The sequence below is a fragment of the Manis pentadactyla genome, chromosome 17, assembly GCF_030020395.1.
Source record: "Manis pentadactyla isolate mManPen7 chromosome 17, mManPen7.hap1, whole genome shotgun sequence".
Classification (NCBI taxonomy): Eukaryota; Metazoa; Chordata; class Mammalia; order Pholidota; family Manidae; genus Manis; species Manis pentadactyla.
Window position 1 is genome coordinate 57,201,636 of NC_080035.1, and position 18,442 is coordinate 57,220,077.

The following is an 18,442-nucleotide window of genomic DNA, read 5'->3' on the forward strand; positions in this document are numbered from 1 at the left end:
ACCATTCATTGGGGTTCAAATTTAGCAACCCTACTACTGACTCAGAAAAATGTAAATTACAGTGCAAAGACTGAACTTTTTATTATAACAAAAGAGAAATTTTGCAAATGATGCATAACTGTATATATATTTCCTATATTACTACAGATATATATTTTCTATATTAAAAATTATTTTACTCTCCAATGATGAAACAGTAAGAGAAACACCTTGGTGAAATATTTACTTTTGTTTACTTAGGAAAATGTCTGTAGATTATTTTACTATTTATGGTGAATGATGTTAACTAGACTTACTTTGGAAATCATTTCGAAATACGTACAAATCCTCTCAAATCATTATGCTGTACACATGAAGCCACTATACTAATTTAATATAAAACTAATATTATTATTTGTCAATATATCTCAATTAAAAAAATTCAGAGAAGTTCAAGGAAAGGAAGTTTGGTTGTTAAAATTTTAAAAATGAATTATTTTGCTTCAATTAACTTATACTTTGCTCTTTGAAACTTTCACTATTTTATGTTTTATACAAACACATATACCCACAGATCTCATCTCCTTAGTTTATTGTGCTCTGAATACACTAAATTTCCATCTATTTACTTAGTCTCTATCTCCAAATAGTCTTTCAACTCATCTACAAGAACTTTTTTGTTATTATGAAAATCTTAATAAGGAAAACTAACAAGTAGGCAGTCATAATAGAATCACACATATGTATTTATGATAATATTTAATGTAAGTCATACTTGATTAATATTTAATATTAATTCATGTTACTTTATGCTAAATATCAACAATTCATATTTAAATATTAATATCGAGATACGTAAAATATGTTAATAAGTGTATTTAATAAATCAGGTACTAATAATTTAATATTTAATTACTTCTGGGCATATTAATGCCCAGTACTCTGTTTTCTTAAAACTTTGGGTTATTCTTGCCTAATGTTGGTCGTAAAACATTGCTGCTGTGTTAGGAGGCTGACCCAAGCTGAGCATCGGGTGCCCCTGTCCTCCTACCTTTCACCTGCAGTCTTGCCAGCGCCCTGTCTTCCCGGGGCTGGAGCACTTCAGCCCAGCAGCTGGCGGGTCTGGCCAAGGGCCTGTGGGGTGCTCAGAGTCCCCGGGTCCCCCTCACTGGTGCTGAGTGTGTCCTGCAGAGGTGCGCCCAGACCTGGAGCTGCAGAGAATTGACGTGACCTTATCCAAAGTTGCTGAATTGCTGGGCTAACTGATAAAACAATAATTTAAAAAGGAGAACTTGCCAAATGGGAAAAAGGAAATAGGGTAAGAAGCTAAGGCTTGGCATGGTTAAGGCTGCTCGACTTCCCACTCAGCAGGGTCGGCTTCACAGACCCGGCAGCTCTGAGCTAGACTTGGGAGAAGAGGAGGAAGGAAGAGGCTCTTTCTCCTCAGCTTTCTGGTCACAAAGCTGTGATGCACACAAGAACAGGTGGCCCTTTGAACGGACTCATTGGCTTTGAGTTTGAATTCCTTCCCTTAGAAAACTCGATGGTCTGTCCAATCTCTGCATTATCAGGCTCACCCTGTCTTCCAGAGAAATGTGACCAAGACGCTCATGTTCTAGGGAAGAGGCCAGGTGTCAGTGCATCTGACCTAGACTCTGGGGAGACAGCTGGGAGAGCAAGGCCCTTGAAGAGGCAGGTGACGGAAAGAAACCCTCTCATTCAGCTTCAGCCCATGACGGAGCCCCCTCGCGACATCCGCATCCACGTGGAAGTTACAGAGCTTCAACCTGATGTGCACACCGACGGTTCCAGGCAGGCGACCACAGCTCCTGCAGAAGACAACGTCCTGCTTGTCTCCACCATGGCCACTGATGCTCTTTTCCTAAGAGTGCCTGCGAAGGCGGTTAGAGATTCTGCTCCAGCTGCTCCTCGTGCCCTGATCACCAGCCTCTTACCCAATCATCCTGATTTAAGTCCCTCTCAGTCAGTCTTCCACCTGCCAAGTCAGTCAGGCTTGCCTTTACCAACACCAGTGGCTGTGTCTCACTGTGCCCTCTGCCGGCTGTCCTTGCAAGATGCTGACTGACGAGGCCTCGAAGGTCTCCTGCTTCTGAGATGGGTCTGTTTTCTGCTGGCACGTCCAGAGCGGAGAATGTCCCAGCTGCACTTCAGGCATCACAAAGATCACGGCTCTCCATTCTCAGGACTTGTAGCCACATACAGGTGATGCCAACCTTGGCTAATGAGTCTATGTAGTTAGTTTGGGAGTACAGCCACCAAACAATCTGAAGGTACTTTGAAAAGCGACCCCGTGTTACCAAGGCCATCACAGCGGTGGAGCCAGTCTGGCTCCTAAGCTGCCACGCGAGCACCTGGTGCCCACTGCTCATTTACAATGAGATTGCTTATATTCTCACCCGACAGATGAAGAACTGAGACTCCCCAAGGACTCACTGCTGCTCGGAGGATGCAAAGCCAAGGGTGGTTGAGTGCAAAGCTTGTCCTCTTTGCATTTCCACTACACCAGCACAGCCTATGTGACTGTATGGACTGAACACGAATGAGGCCACCTTTGTAGGTCAGTGTCAAGAAGGCCACATAGTTCCAGTCCAGAGATGAGTTTGCCTGGGTTGACTTACCCATCAGTATCTGGGGTTTGAGTTGCAACCAGTATCCAGCAAAAGATTTTCCATGAAGATACTTCTATTACGTCAAGATAACTCATGGCTGCTTCCCTCTACCGTGGGAAGTTCTATGGAGGGTGAAGAGAGAGAAGGAAGGGACTGAAGGGAGCTTTGGTCCTAGACACCTAAAGTGCCCCAAAGAGCAAGGATGCCAGCAGCCCACACAGCTTCTGCATAAACTGGGAACAGGTGCCCCTTCCTCCGAGGTATGTGGTCCATGTCAGGGGGCCCTACTCGGCCAGGGTGACATGCCTTAGCAGGTACAGTGGGGGCTGATTTCACCTTCTAATTGCCCTCTTGACCTGGTAACTGCATCATGTAGAACCTGTCAACAGACCCTGAGGAACAGCCGTAAGTATGGAAAAACAAGGGATTTAGTGTTTGTCAATGTAAGGGCCGAGAAGGAGGGATCCTCTATAATTTAAAAGCACAGAGTGGTAGTTAATGCATGGAATGGATTTTGGTCACACAGGCCAGGGTGTGATGCCTGGCTCCTTGACTCCCTGACTCACTAGGCAGGGGGACCTCAGACAAGTCACCTAACCTTCCTGAGCCTTCTTCATCTCTAAAACAAGCTGGTAAGCCTTCTCTTTCAGGGTCGCTGTGAGGATCTGGTGTCTGGTGGGAAAGAGCATGTCCCAGGGTGCCGTGTTCAGCTCACAGTTACTTTCCAACAAACGAGAGAACTTGTTTGCATAAGCTGTTGGGGGACACATGAATGTGGCTGCTTACTCGGGAAATCACGTGGTGGTTCATATTGATTGGTGTAATACTCAGAATCATATTTATGGTATGTAATCTTGGGAAAATTATTTGCCCTCTCCAAGGTTCAGTCCTCTTATCTATAACAATGGGGTAATAATAGTACTTTTTCTGCATAGGTGCATTGTATATATTGAAATAGAAACGTAAGAGCTTAGCATCACACATGGACCTTAGTAAATGTCAATCATCAGTTCTTTTCTTGCCTCTTATTTCCTTCTATCTTTATGTTAAAAAGGCATTTTCGTGGCATAATGGAAATATAATTAAGGTATGCAATACCAATACTGGATTGTTCATTTGATTTTATGGTACATTTTATATAGATCATTTTGTTAAAGTCACTCAATAAAGGAACTATGGACTATCGTATGTATGCTTTTTCTTGTCACAATTGTGTTCAGAGAATTAGAGATATTACTGAAGGCTCCACATCGAAGTAGTGTCATAAATATTTTCTAAGGGCAAACGTGAACTCCTTGTGGGAATAATCCGTGGGTCCCATATCTAGGAAAATGCCTGGCATAAGGTGCTACGGAAATATTTCCTTAGTGCATGAGCACTTTCAGGAAGTAAATCCAGCTAATGTCACTCAAAAACCTTTACCTTAATGTGTTGTGATTTTATTCATATTTATGTAGTACATAAATTACATTTGTAGTCAATGAAAATGGTTCTCTTAAAATAAACCATACACATGCTTTAATTATACTTAATTTTTTTGTAGTAACATTCAACTAGACACCATTCTTTAGACTTCAGAAAATCGTTAATACAACTGCATGACAAGGAAAATTTTGCCATAGTCCCAAATACCGGAATGCAAATATCATACCAAGCCGAGCTTTCGAAAGGGTTACAAAGGTAGCATCCTGACTAATGAGCTGTGGATGCTGCTGCTGGAAGGAAGGAGCTTTCTAAAATAATGTCAACTGTTTATTTTATTTTGACATTTCTCTATGCATTCAGCCTCGCAGGAATGATAATGCATTTTTGCTCGATTTCAGGGCTCTGAATTAGAGACATCTCAGTAGAGGTAGTGATGCTTTTGAAAGCACACGGCTATTTGTTTCGATTTCGTCTGATGTGGAGAAAAGGTCACTTGCCCTTGGAAGGAAGCTTTCTTTAGTGGAGCTGAATGGTAGAGTCAAAGTCAAAACAAAAGGGAACTTAAGAGCAGTCTTGGGTTTTATAATTTCAGTGGCGGAACACCTTCTCTTTCACAGGACTTTCCAGATAAGTCTCGGAAAAAACAGTACAGACATTGGTTCATGCCAAGTGAATCGCCTGCATGTAAGTGTGTGGCAAGATTCTCAAGTCCTGTAAAAATGCCCTCCTTCTGTTTCTCATCAGAGCATTCCCAAATATATCCAGGAGACCATTTCTATTTTTTAGAGCATGAATTAATTTTTAAAAATAGTAAGTAGAAGAACATAAAAATGGTTATGTATAGAAATCATGGTGACTCCGCCTGTGATTCAAACACCTCAGACTCTAGGACCCTTTCTCTCTGCAAGACCTGTTCATTTGTGGGCTTGACATTCCCGTTCACAGTAAGGGATACAGCATACTCTTTGCTGGAATAATGTGTGGTCTTGTTTCAAATGGAAGATGGGTATTTGAAAATGGGGTCCCCTGAGAACTGAGACCCCTGGCAGCCTGCAGCTTAATTATTTGTACTAAGAACTAAGGCCCCTCCATCAATATGACTTTACTGTTCATTCTAGGGAATTCCTGTCCAGGAACTTAAGGCTGTTAATAACCAAGAAGTAATTTCATTGTTAGCTTCAGGAACTTTCCCAAAATCCATTTATCTGAACTACAGACTAATAGACCAGCCAGCCCCTTTCTCTAGGGGTGGCTCAACTGGTCAGACCAGTCACCCAAAAACAAATGGTGCTCATCGAGACTCAGGCCAAGACCCCTTGACCAGCTAGGTCCTTTAATCCCAAACTTATTTTTTTAAATGCCATTTCTAAAAATTATGTGTATTTATTTTTCAAAGGCAATACACATATATGGTTAAAAATGCAAAAGGCATAAAACAGAATTGATTTCTGGGGTAAAATGGCAGCAGAAAGTCACCATTTCTTTTCCCTCTTCTCAGAAAACACCCTAAATCAAGAAGGAAATTCAGAGCAGAGTGCAAACCCATCTGAACAGGGGGTGGCTGGAACATGGAGCAGAGTGTGTGGCAAGACCACCGAAGGCGGTGGAGGGGTACAGGTGGGCTGCCTCCTGCTGGCTCCTGCCCACAGCACTGCCCTCCCCCGAAGAGCCGCGGTTACCTGTCGGTAACAGGTTCTTGTTACTTGTGTATCCCGGAGAGTTGTTAACTCTCTTTTTAAAAATTGAAGTATGACTGACGTGTAACATTATTTTAGTTTGAGGTGTACAACATAATGATTCAATATTTGTACATATTATGAAATGCTCTAAACTCTCAAGAATTCTGTCCAATCTCAACCAGATCTCCACTTAAGAACACTTAAACCCAAACCCAAAACCTTATAAATACCCATCCCTGACCCATCCCTTCTGAGACATAAGTAAGACTGCTGAAACAGTGGTTTCCTCTTTACTGAGAACAAATTACACATCGCTTGATCAACAGATTATTCAGATGATCTTTTGGGCAGCCTAACAGCAAAGGCAGATGAGAAAACCGAGTCCAATAAGAGAGCCGCTCAAGATTATAGAGGAGCAGAGCCTCTCCAGGCCTTCCTACACCCCAGCCAGTATCCTTTGTTAGGACTGGGGAGCCCTGAAAGTCATCTCCTCCAATCTTTAAATTCCCAGAGAACTGGGAATAAAAATATTTTACTGTTCACACAGTCAGACCTCTAGATACCTTAAATTGGGAATTACTTTTGTAATTTTCCCCAAAATATTCATTGTTTTTTAAAAAGTTACTTCTAAGACACTAATATTTCATAGTTTCCTCTGACATCACAGTGGATTTAAAGTTTATGTGACATCTCTACCTGCACCCAGATTAGGACAAATGCCCCCTTTGATATTTGCCAAATGATTTAGCTCGTATCTTCTTCCCAGGCCTCCTGTGACTTCTCTTGCCTGCCTCCGTGCAGAGGAACCTCTTAGATGAGGCTGTGGACAATAAGTCCAGGAAAATCAAGAGTGATAGACACTAAAACACATCTCCACTGGACATCTTTTTTTGTTTGCATCAAAGCAGACCCTTGAAAAAAGCTCTTTCCTTCTTTCAAAGCATTCTCTCAAAATGCAAATGGTCATGGGAAAGGACAATTTGGGGGTTGTTTTGTCCAGCTTTATTGGCAAATAGCACTGCACAAGTTGAGGGTGTACAACATGATTTGACATGTATATATTATGAAATTCTCTTACCACAGTAAAGTTAAACACACCCATCACCTCACATAGTGACCATTTTTTGGGTGGTGAGAGCATTTCAGATCGACTCTCAGCAAATTTCAACTATCCAATATAAAATTATAGATAGTACTCACCTGACTGTACATTAGATCCCCAGAACTTACCTTCTACCAGGTAGATGTGCCCTTTGACCAATGTGTCTCCATTTCCGCACCTCCCCACCCCTGGAAACTCCGATCTCCTGTTTCTGTGAGTTAGATTTTTTTAAATTCCTCACCATAAGCAACATAATAGAGTATTTATCTTTCCACTTTTAAGTTCCCAGCAACCCCAGCAGAGTTTGTTTTGAGCCTGGACAGGGGAGTCTCCCAGGGGGTAAGGAGACAACACAGAGAGGGAGGGTGGTGGGAATGGTTCCTTCTTCCCCGTTTCTGTGGAGCCATTGGGATGATTTGCCCTGGGGTGACTATACATGTTTTCACTTTCCTTCTTTTTCATTTCTCTTCCCCCTTTTCTTTTTAGTTGTTATTGTTCCTTAGAAAACAGAATAGAAAAATGCCCATGGACCCAGAGACACGGGTCCAATCTAGTCTTGGCTTTCTAACTCATGGGTTATTATAATGCATGTATGATATTATCATTATTATTGCTACTATTCTTACTTTTAGTGAGAAAAAATTAGCACTCCCAAAGAAACTATCAGTGTGACATCCACACTTATCCCTAATCCTTGCAGAGCTTAAAGTAGCAGCAATGAGGGAACATTTTTACAGAACAAGAGAACTAAATGACCTTTCTAAAGATCAAACTTGTATTCTTTAAAAAAAGAACTTGATTGTTTTTCTAATTGGAGCCTCTTATTTCCTGAGATTTAAGGGTGACATAGGTCAGGCAGCCTCAGGGGCCCTCTCTCTTTTGCAGTGTTCTGGGCTGTAGTAAATGCTAATGGCCTGGGTGTCCCACAAACTACACAATTATTGGGCAAATCTGGGGGCCTCCCTACTCCCTGATAGTTAAAAAAAAACTTTGCTCAGGTACCCATATGTTTTCTCTTTTAAAATGATTTCTGTACATTTAAAAATCAACAACTAAAATTTCCCCTCACAACATTAATTAGCAGTAGAGGATGTGGTTTCTACCATTATTATGTACGTGCTTTGGTATAACTTTAAGAAAACATTGAGGAGTCTCATTTATCCTAACCATTCAGGTGTGTATCATCAGTCACCTGTGGAGTCGGTGTTCATTACCAAATCCATCAGCTGAACCCGTTAGCAAAAGTCTGACTTTACTTTTCAATTCAAATAACGTGCTAACACACATCCTTGTGATATCCAGGTTATTCCTAAGACCTAACTCTAAGGTGGGGGAATTTTTGGAAGGAGGTTTTCCAAAAATTTGTCACCTGGACAGACAGTAAGGTGCTATCTGATAAGGCCCTGCTGGAGTAAGTCAGGTGGGAACAGTCCCTGTGTTTGGCAACCAGAGGAATTACAGCTCAGGTCAATACACACCATAACTTCACCTTTCGTTTGTAAACTGCAAGAAGCTGAATAAGGAAAGGGTGGTGGAAAGGTGAAGTGGAAGATCACATTTAAGAAAGAGTTTCATAGGGAAGCGAGACTCCGGGCATTGCATGCATTCCAAATACCCTGGTCCACCTGTGCTCTGAAAGTCCCTGGGAACCTGTAGGGCACATTCCCCTTAGCAGGGAGGCAGTTATTCTGCACAGGTGGATAAGGTCATTTGGGTTCCTAATTTGGCAGATAGACCCTGAAGGCAGGTGCAGAGTATTACCATCCCTTTGTGAGCCATTTCTGGTTTGAGGCTGAATTCTCTCCCCCGTGAGTGCATTCGTACTCCTGCAGGGCTGGCCCAGCTCATGATCTGTTTTGTGTGAGTGGGGGAATGTCTTCAAGACCCTAGGCCCTGACCCTACCATGAACTTGTCCAGTATAGTTGTAGCTTCATAAAGGCCTTAAAGTACCATGTAGTGTTTAAGGCTGGCCTCATGCAGTTATCTGATGGTAATGCCAGGACTGAGCTAGTTGGAAGCAAACTGAAATTGGGACCCAGGCTGTTACAAATTTGCTTAAAAGCTTTCCTTTCTCTATTTCCACAAGACCTTTCAGGTTCATCTCATTGTATTCTGTGGCGGTAATATACAAGATCCAGAAATGTTTATTTTCAGCTTACAAAAAGTACCCCAACACATCAACTCTATGTGTGAATTGTCAGCCAATATAAAGAGCAAATACCTAGAATGCTGTCTTGATTAGTCAGGGTTGTTTTTGGCATGCAAATTTCAGGTCGTGTTATGAAGTCAGCATAGTTACTCAAGTCATATATATTAAGCCTTATTGCAGTCACCCAAGTTATGGTGATGTACGTTCTGGAGAAAATGCTGTAATGACAGTTCCCGGGAACGGAGGTAGTAGAAGAGACTGATTCCTCCTTAGAACAACTTTCGGGAGGGCTTCCTAGGAACTTGTCAGCAGTTCTACCTCCAGGTCCCAGAACTGAGTTGTACTACTTATACATGTAAGTACTAAAATGCACCAATAAATTATATTCCAAATGCTAATGGAATGTCACGATCATGTTACTTTATACTATAACATAGTCTTATAAACTACTCTTAAGGAGATAGCTTAATCTTTCTTCTGAAACTTCAAAGTAGATTTCAGAAAGTAGCGTTATAATTATACATTTTTATGAGCATTCTAAAGTTGGTATAGTTTTCATTCTTGCAGATTTTAAATAAATTAATGAACCACAGTTATTCTTAAAGAGCATACTCTTTTGCATTTTCCCCTTAGATTGTGATTTGTCCTTTTGAAATCATAAAAGACATAAAACTCATTCGAATAAAAGTAAGTTATTTCCATCTTTCTGTAAATGTTTATACCTATAATTTACGTTTAAGAGAATGAAAAGAAAAGAAATGCCCAATTAAGCTAAAAAATATAACTCTTTCAGGAAAGACATTAATGACGTATTTGACATTATATACAACCACATAGTTACCCAAACCTATCTTTAGCAGAAAGTATATCTCTATACTCAGAACATTAGCTCATTTAAAAACACAACTCTTTTTTGCTTAATATAATCCCACTTGTATTTAAATACATATCACTGCTGAATGGTGTTACCTTAAGATTTTAGTGACTGCAGTCTCCTTTTCTAGAAGGTTCCTTGCCCGGATACTAAAAACAGACTTGCGAAGCTGTAAAATTGTGAGTATGACTTTAGTTTTGGAATACAAAGGCATAATATATTGACAAATCATTACATACATTACATAACACTATTAAAATGTCAAACATGAATTTTTTCATTAGAACATCATCATATGATTGATTCTATTATTTAATTTTATTTTCTATTTTTACTTATATTTGTGCAGAAACTACAAACAAGCTCGTGGGGCCACATGTCCCAGCTGTGGGAGTGCTGCTTTGGCTGTATCACTAGCGATAATGTCATCTTACACCTGAATGGGCCTTGCAGTTTCCAAAGAATATTACCTTGAAACAAATACCAGACTCCATGTCATCATCCAGTACGATGTTTTCTGATCCACATTACACTGTTTCAAGTTCCTGGCTTGTGACCCAACACTAATCTGAATGATGACTTTAGGACTTGTGTTGCCTACAGGCCTGGAGACAAACAAGATGAGCTTTCAAGGTTTCTTCCTAGTTGGTGATGATAAATTATTCCAGGGAAGAAGCTAAGAGAGAAAACTGGAGGCTGACTACAACCAGATACCCTCTCCAAACAGCTCTGTCCTGTTTGATAGTTGCGGGAATCAGACTGGTGACAGAGGGAGCCAGACGGGCCGGAAAAAAGCAGAGAAAGAAAACAGGAAGCGTACCCTCCTGGGAAGATTCATAACAACCAATAACCAGAGAGTGTAACTCCAGCAGTCAGATCAAAGATAACACCGGGACACTGACCTGTTCATGTCCATCAACAGATTACTGAGCACTTAGTATGACTACCGAAGTACAGGGTACTAGGGATCAACATCTTTGCTTAGCAGAGCCAAAAATGTGCAATACAGTAGATATAAAGTACCAGACAATCTGCACAGTAGAAAGATGAGGGGCTGCGGGATGTGGGGTGGGGGAGAAATAGGTGTGTCTGAAGTAGTGAGCAAAGACTTAATCGAAGAAGTGGAAGATTTCTACAGGTGGAGGGAGTGGGTGCCAGCTGAGGTTAAACCAGCGTGCACAGGGCAAATTAATTCAGTGTAGACTATCTGTTCAAGTGCCGAGCTCCATGGGTCTTTAAGCAAGGCAAACGGAGGAAACACTATAAGGCATGCTGTGTTTCAAACAAGGCTGAGGGAAGAAAAAGAATCAGGAGACAGAACCACTCTGTATTCAGTAAAAAGAGACCATCCAGTTTCTCCTAAATAAGAGTCTGGTAACTTGATGCGCAAAGTCACAGAGCGCCAATCACCAAAGATGCCTATAAATACTGAAATGCCAACCAATATGTCCATCTGGTTACAGCTGGAGAAGGACTGGGGTCACAAACTGTTTTTTTTTGGGGCCACAACTGGCAACCCAGATAACATCATAAGTAGTGATACAATTTCCATATTTCACAGCAGATCTGTAATAAAGGAAAGGATCGTTGAACATACTGGCGATTTCCCTCACCTGAGAAAAGGTGGCACACTCATTGTTTCTCAATAACAAAAAACTGAATTGGTTTTATTATTCACTAGAACTCTTATGAGAATAAATTAATGTGTAGACAAGGAGATAAGAGTGGATGTCATTTTTTTCAGAAATTACACTTTCAGGGTGGCACACACAAGGCTGCTTATCATGATGTATCATGAAACCTTCTTAAATCATTTCCCTCCCTGCCTTAAGGTGATGTTCGGCGTTGACTGGAGACAGTGCATCTCCTAACAAGTGTTGCTCAGACTCACTTTTAGAGACAGAAGACCCAGCTGATATGGTGCTTCTGCCCTTCTGATGCCTAAGCACACACACAGTCACACGAGCAGCCCAGGCTGCACGCCTCCCAAGACAGCAGGTGTTTTGAGGACTGCAGGCCCACGACTCTTGTTTTATCTTCAAAGGACAGTGACATGCCTCAGTTGTCTTTCCTGTAGTGTTAGGTGATATAAGATAATTCAATCACCTATCCACGGCTCTGCAATTGAGCAGCTGGTGCTGGAAGCAGTGTTAATGTTTGGAAAAACCTTTGCAGAAATCCAAAATTATTTCTGAACTGCCTAAGATTACTAAAGGGCTATAGAATTTCCTTTGTCCTAAACTTGAACTGATTAAGACAAAATACTCTATACCTGGGGTACTTGAGAACTATTTTATAACTCCCAGCAGAAATAGCTATCTATATCTAAATCTGTATAATCTATCTATGTGTATCTGCATATATTTACAAGCATAGATAAGTATTTAGATAGTTATATATTTATATATATTAGTCCTTTATTCTAAGAAGGCCTATGGTGAGGTATGCTTCCTAGTTATCCTTTCAGTTTTTCTTATTTCTGTCGTAAAGCTTTGCATATTTTTTTACCAAAGGACTTTTTTGGACTGCTATTCCCAAGTACTTAGAGCTGCACTGCTCTGCAGTGCCCTCTTCTGGCTCCAAAAATACTGAGAGTTACCTGAAATAATTATTGCAATACTTAAGACAAACAGGTATCTATTCATGAATAATTTTAGATCTGAAATTTTAAATTACAGCTATGAAAGGTGTCGGTAATTGTTCACTCTAGATATAAACATTCAGAGGAGTAGGACTTAAAAGGAAGGGTATGGGCGACATTTACACAAGAGTTTGCATTGGAAAAACTAAAAGATTTGTTTAAAAAGCATCTTTCATTGGAGGGTTTTGTTTGTAAACCTGGTACATTCAGCCCCACAAGATAACCATTCTTGAACTGAACTATCAAAAATAAATTTAAATTTTTAGACAACACAAATTTTTTTGTCTTAAAAATTTTAATTGAAAAGATGTTTCTAGAATTAGCACTTTAACATGAAATTCAAGAGCCTGGAGGTTGAAATCAATTTGCATAGCATTCTTTATGGTTGCATGATTTGGAGCTGAAGGTCACAGCAATGGAAGGCTCTAGCTGATTTTTTTGGCAATGTCTTTTAGGTCTTTTAATCTACAGATTCTCCTTTTTCCCCTTAAAAAAACATGGGCCATCTGACCCGTGGTTTCCAGGAGTCGGGGTTTGCTAAGTGCATATTCATGGTATAGTTCACAGGTTCCTCTGTCTTCTGTATTTTCTGCGGATTGGCAGCTGGATCCCGAGTTTCATCAGACTAGGACTTAATTCCTTTGGCAAGGCCATAGGGGGTGAAGTCTTTCATCAGAAGGCACATGATGTCTGGGGCCTCTCTTTCTGTGATGGTGGTAGTATTGATGTTTATTGCATAGATAAATGATTCATTCAGTTTGTAAAATTGTCATTTCTCTTTCATTTATGTGTTGGAATACTTTTATAATGAGGTACTTTCCCTCTTGTGTTATTTGGTTACTCAGTAGTACAACTTATAGGAAAAAGGCAAGATAAATATTGATTTTTTTGCCTTTACTTTTTAGTTTTTATATACTTGATTGATTTTCCATCATTCTTTTAGGGTGAGCAATTACTGCTTTAAACATGTCATTGTGACTCAAGGATTTAAACATATTTCATTGATTTTAATCCATTACATTTACTCTTCTTATAGTGGGTCAAATGATCCCAACTGCGCTCACTGGGAGCATTTTCAAGTCGGCCCGTAGGTTCTCTTTTTTCCCTTGGCTCCGGCAGTCACTAGCAAAGCTTCCTCGTTCTCAGGTACGACAAAATAGTCCAGGCTCGTCTGTATGCTTCCAGAGCTGGCCAGGACTTTGAGTTTATTTATTTTTCACTTTATTTTATTTATTTATTTATTTATTTTTTGTGTGTGAGGGCATCTCTCATATTTATTGATCAAATGGTTGTTAACAACAATAAAATTCTGTATAGGGGAGTCAGTGCTCAATGCACAATCATTAATCCACCCCAAGCCTAATTTTCGTCAGTCTCCAATCTTCTGAGGCATAACAAACAAGTTCTTACATGGAGAACAAATTCTTACATAGTGAATAAGTTACATAGTGAACAGTACAAGGGCAGTCATCACAGAAACCTTCGGTTTTGCTCATGCATTATGAACTATAAACAGTTCAAATATGAATACTCATTTGATTTTTATACTTGATTTATATGTGGATACCACATTTCTCTCTTTATTATTATTATTATTTTTAATAAAATGCTGAAGTGGTAGGTAGATACAAGATAAAGGTAGAAAACATAGTTTAGTGTTGTAAGAGAGCAAATGTAGATGATCAGGTGTGTGCCTGTAGACTATGTGTTAATCCAAGCTAGACAAGGGCAATAAAACATCCACGTATGCAGAAGATTTCTCACTTTGAGTTTATTTTGACATTTTCAGTTTAAACTCGGACCACAGAGTTTTTATTTATCTCTTCTATATGACATCTGTATCTCTTTTTCTCCACACATCGAGACCCTTGGTCGCCAAGGATGACAGAATTAGATGATCTCATAATTACTCATTAGTTTTATTTCAGATTTCATAGACAGTAGTCTCAGAATTATAATACCTATTCTAGCACACCACAATTAATGAATATTTAAAAAAACGTGTGCATATAATTTTACCATTCCTCTCTCTCGTCTGTATAGTTGTACCATACTCATATTAGCAGAACAAATAAGCTACCACAAGTTTTAGTCGTTATGGAGTCAGAGTTTTATACATAATTATATCTTAAATACTCACCACCAATTCTTATGTCAATGACTTAGAGTCACTTTTGGAGTTCATTTTAGTTGTCCAAAGCATGTTTTTTAGTAGTTTCCTCAGGAAAGGCTCCTGGGAACAATATTACTTATATCTTACATTACTTACATTCTTACGTATTGATTACAATTTTCTTGTCCCTTTGAACTTGAAAGTCAGTTTTCCTGGATATAGAAAGTCTGGCTCAGGTGTTCTCTGTCTGGGTATCCTATCTTTGTTACTCTAATTTCTTCTGACATACAGCATCACTGCTGAAAAAATCTGAGGAAAATCTAATGTTCTTTCCTTTATAAAGCATTTGTTCATTCTGAGCTAGACAGCAATTATTAAAAATAATTTAAGTCCTGTACTTTGTGCGGAATATGTCTTGGTTTTGGTCTTTCATGGTTCATATTTTCATACATGGTGTGTGCCCTCAATAGGTAGTTTCAAATTTTTTATATTTCAGAAAAGTTTAGTACTTGTGCTCTACTGCTTTGTTTTTCTTCTTTCAGGACTCCTATAAGGTAGATGTTGCACCTTCTCTGACTTTCTTCAAATGTCCTCTCTTCATTTTCTATTTCCTTCAAGGCATCATCTGATGTGTGTATTCAGTTTATGTTCTTTCCGGGTTAGTCTTTATGGCTTTTATTAATCATTCTTTCCTGAGTTCTGGCACCTTATGTATGAGTTTTTCTAATTCTTATTTATGTTACTGTTCCAATCTTATGTATCTTGTTTATCTTTTAACTCATTCTGTAATAGGCTACAGTTTGAGCCATTAGTGGGCATATTTTTACGGCTAGCTTTCACTGTCTATAGGGACAGTATTCTGCTCCTTATTCTTTCTTTTCTTATAACTTTTGTAGGGAATTCTACAGTTTTCTGTTGCTTATTTTTATGCAAAATTATTTTTTTCCTGAGAAGTTCAGTATCTTTTTTTCTAATTTCAGAGCTTCCTCTTTTGTTTTTTAATATAGTGATTAAATGTGGCAACTTGCATTCTGAGATTTCCTGGCTCTGTTCCCCGCTCCTCTGAAACCATGAATTTTATCTGGATCTACTTCCTCCTTGATCACTCTAGGCACCAGTCTGTTCAGTTTTGATTGCACTCTTGGAAATTTTTCTTTAGCGTAGAGCTAAGCAAGTATTCTCCTGTTACCAGAGAAATTAGATGCCCTGTAACTGACCTTGGCTGCTTCTCCACACGCACCAATATGATGTTATGGACTGAATGTTTCTGTGCCCCCAAAATTCATATGGTGAAGCCCCAACCCCCCGTGTAATAGTATTAGGAGATGAGAACTTTGGGAAGTAATTAGGTTTAGATGTAGTCATGAGGATAGAGGCCCCATTATGGGATTAGTGCCCTAATAAGAATGGAAAGAGACTTTCCGTCTGCCATGAGAGGACACGGCAAGAAGGCAGCCATCTGTGAGCCGGGAAGAGAAACCAGAAACCACATCTGCTGGCAACTCGATCTTAGACTTCAGAGCCTCCAGAGCTGTGAGAAATAAATGCTAAGCCATTCAGTCTGTGGCATTGTAATAGGAGCCCAAAGAGACTAAGGCATCATGCAAATCATGTAGTTATCATTTTGTCTGTACCTGCTTTTCTATTTAGTTTGTGGATTACCTTATTTTGTTGTAAATGTTATCTACAAAGTTTGGTTTTGTTGTCTGGTATTCTGTTTATTTTCATGTGGGAATTCAAGTAGATTAAAAAACTAGGCCAATGACTCTCATTTTCTCTTTTTGAAATTTGATGTGGATTTACTACTTAAATTTTTTCAAAGGACAGAATTTTAGTTTGATTTTTTTTTTGCTTTTTTTCCACATTTGATTAATATCTGTTTTTTTCTGTATTATTTCTTTCCATCTGTCTTAGTGTTTTCTTGGTTGATATTTTAATAAAGTCTTACACTGAATACTTGGAAGATTAATATCAGCCTTTATTCCTTTATTATAGATGCATTCAAGGCTATAATTATCCCTCTAAAAATGACTTTGGCTACTTCTCATAAGTTTGATATAAATATTGTGTCCATTATTTTGCAGTTCTAGACTTTTTATTTTCATTGTGGTTTCTTTTTTATTCTGAGTTATTAAGAAGTGGTTTTTAAAATTTGAAACATGTTGGTGTTTTTATGGTTGTTATTTGGTTTTTAATTTTATCATATTTTCATCAAATGATGTCTTCTTTAGGATATCAATTTGGTTTATATTTAGAATTCCTTTGTGGTACAGTAAGTGGTCATGTTTTGGAAATCATTCATGTTTTCTTGAATCAGTATGTGTATTCTCCAATCACCAAATGAAGAACTGCATAAATGTCCATTATGTGAAGCTGATATATCGTATATTTCAAATCCTCTAAGTCCTTATTGTTTTTCGTGGCTTTTTGATCAGGTGTCGGGGTATTATATATAATATATATATAATCTTTAAACTTTATCTTCAAATTAATCCTCATTAGTAGGTATCATAATCACTTTTTTTGCAGTTGAGAAATATAACATTAATAGAAATTAGGTTGTTTAGGTTACCCAGATAATACATTGCAGAATTATGATTAGAACTCTAGACTGTACGGCTTCAGTGCTCAAATCTTTCACTATGTAATGTAGTCTATGTAAAATGTCATGAGACTTAACAGTATTAAAAAAGCATTTTCCAAAGTATACTGTAATATAATATCTGCTTGACTTTAAAGACTTAGCTTACAAATAGTATAAGCTCTTACTTATCTCAAATCCTAATGCAAAATCTAAACTAACCAAGTGTTTTCTTTGTTCTATATATGCATAATTGATTTTCAGAATCATGACCCTGAAGCATTAGAAGAGCTCAACGAACTCTTCTAACCCATTAAAGCTAGTGTGGTTAGAGTATCTATATTTTTCACTTTACTGATTCCTTGAAATCTAGGATCCATCACAACTTTCAGTTTTCCAGATGATCAATTTAATTTATTCAGTCATCTGGCAGTAACCCCAGTCCTACCAAGAACTATGAGAGACCTTTAGGGCCCTGCAGCGCTCAGCCAAAAGCTATTGTTTACCTCCAGTGACCTTCAAAAACAAGGTATTAATGTTTATTCAAGAAAGAAAACCACAATATTACAAGTATTTAACTAACTTTTTTGATGTGAGTTGTTAACAATACATTTCTAACTGGGAAGAAGTTTAAGAGTAAAGTTTCTCACACTGAAAATATTAATGACTTGATAATAAATGGAGAAGTGTTTATAAAGACATAGGGCCATGAAGCATAAAATCATGGCCCAATGAACAGGGCTTGGTGGATGTCATTTCCGCTAAAAAGGTGTTGTGTAATTGTAATGAGCCACCTTACTGAATAAGTTTCCACATAAAATATAATCATTGGAAGTAAGCACTTACATAAAATAACATAGGTTGAAGGTGGTAGGTATGTTATCTGACTATATTTGAATTTTTCATGCACCTGTGAACTGAAATGAATTCCAAAGTGCGTATGGTAGATCATGTGGGTGGCAGGATATTTCCATAAAATAAACTTTTTATGGAATTGATATTATGCTTGGAAAGAAAGAATTTAAAAAGCTGATTAGTGTAAGTGGCAGCAAGATGAAAACAGTCATATTACAATGTGTATAAAGGTGAATATCATTATAATACTATGTTATGGAGTTTTGAAATGTGTCTTAGAATTTGAATTCTGTGAAAAAAGAGTTTCAGTTGATGGGTCAAGATTTCTGATCTTAAGTTACTTCAACATTATAAGTTATAAACTCTGAAAAAACTCCAGGCATAAAAGTCAAAAAACATATACAAATATGTAT

At 38.6% G+C, this 18,442-nt stretch overlaps 1 protein-coding gene across 6 annotated transcripts in view; it reads right to left on the minus strand.

Moving 5' to 3' along the window:
* NALCN (sodium leak channel, non-selective) overlaps nt 1–18,442 on the minus strand; it is a 290,775-nt gene that overhangs the window by 51,536 nt on the left and 220,797 nt on the right. For all 6 annotated transcript variants that reach the window (XM_036893731.2, XM_036893732.2, XM_036893733.2 and 3 more), the window contains one exon: nt 9,935–10,008. In XM_036893731.2, coding sequence (XP_036749626.1) covers nt 9,935–10,008 — 74 coding nt within the window. The remainder of the gene's footprint in view (nt 1–9,934; nt 10,009–18,442) is intronic.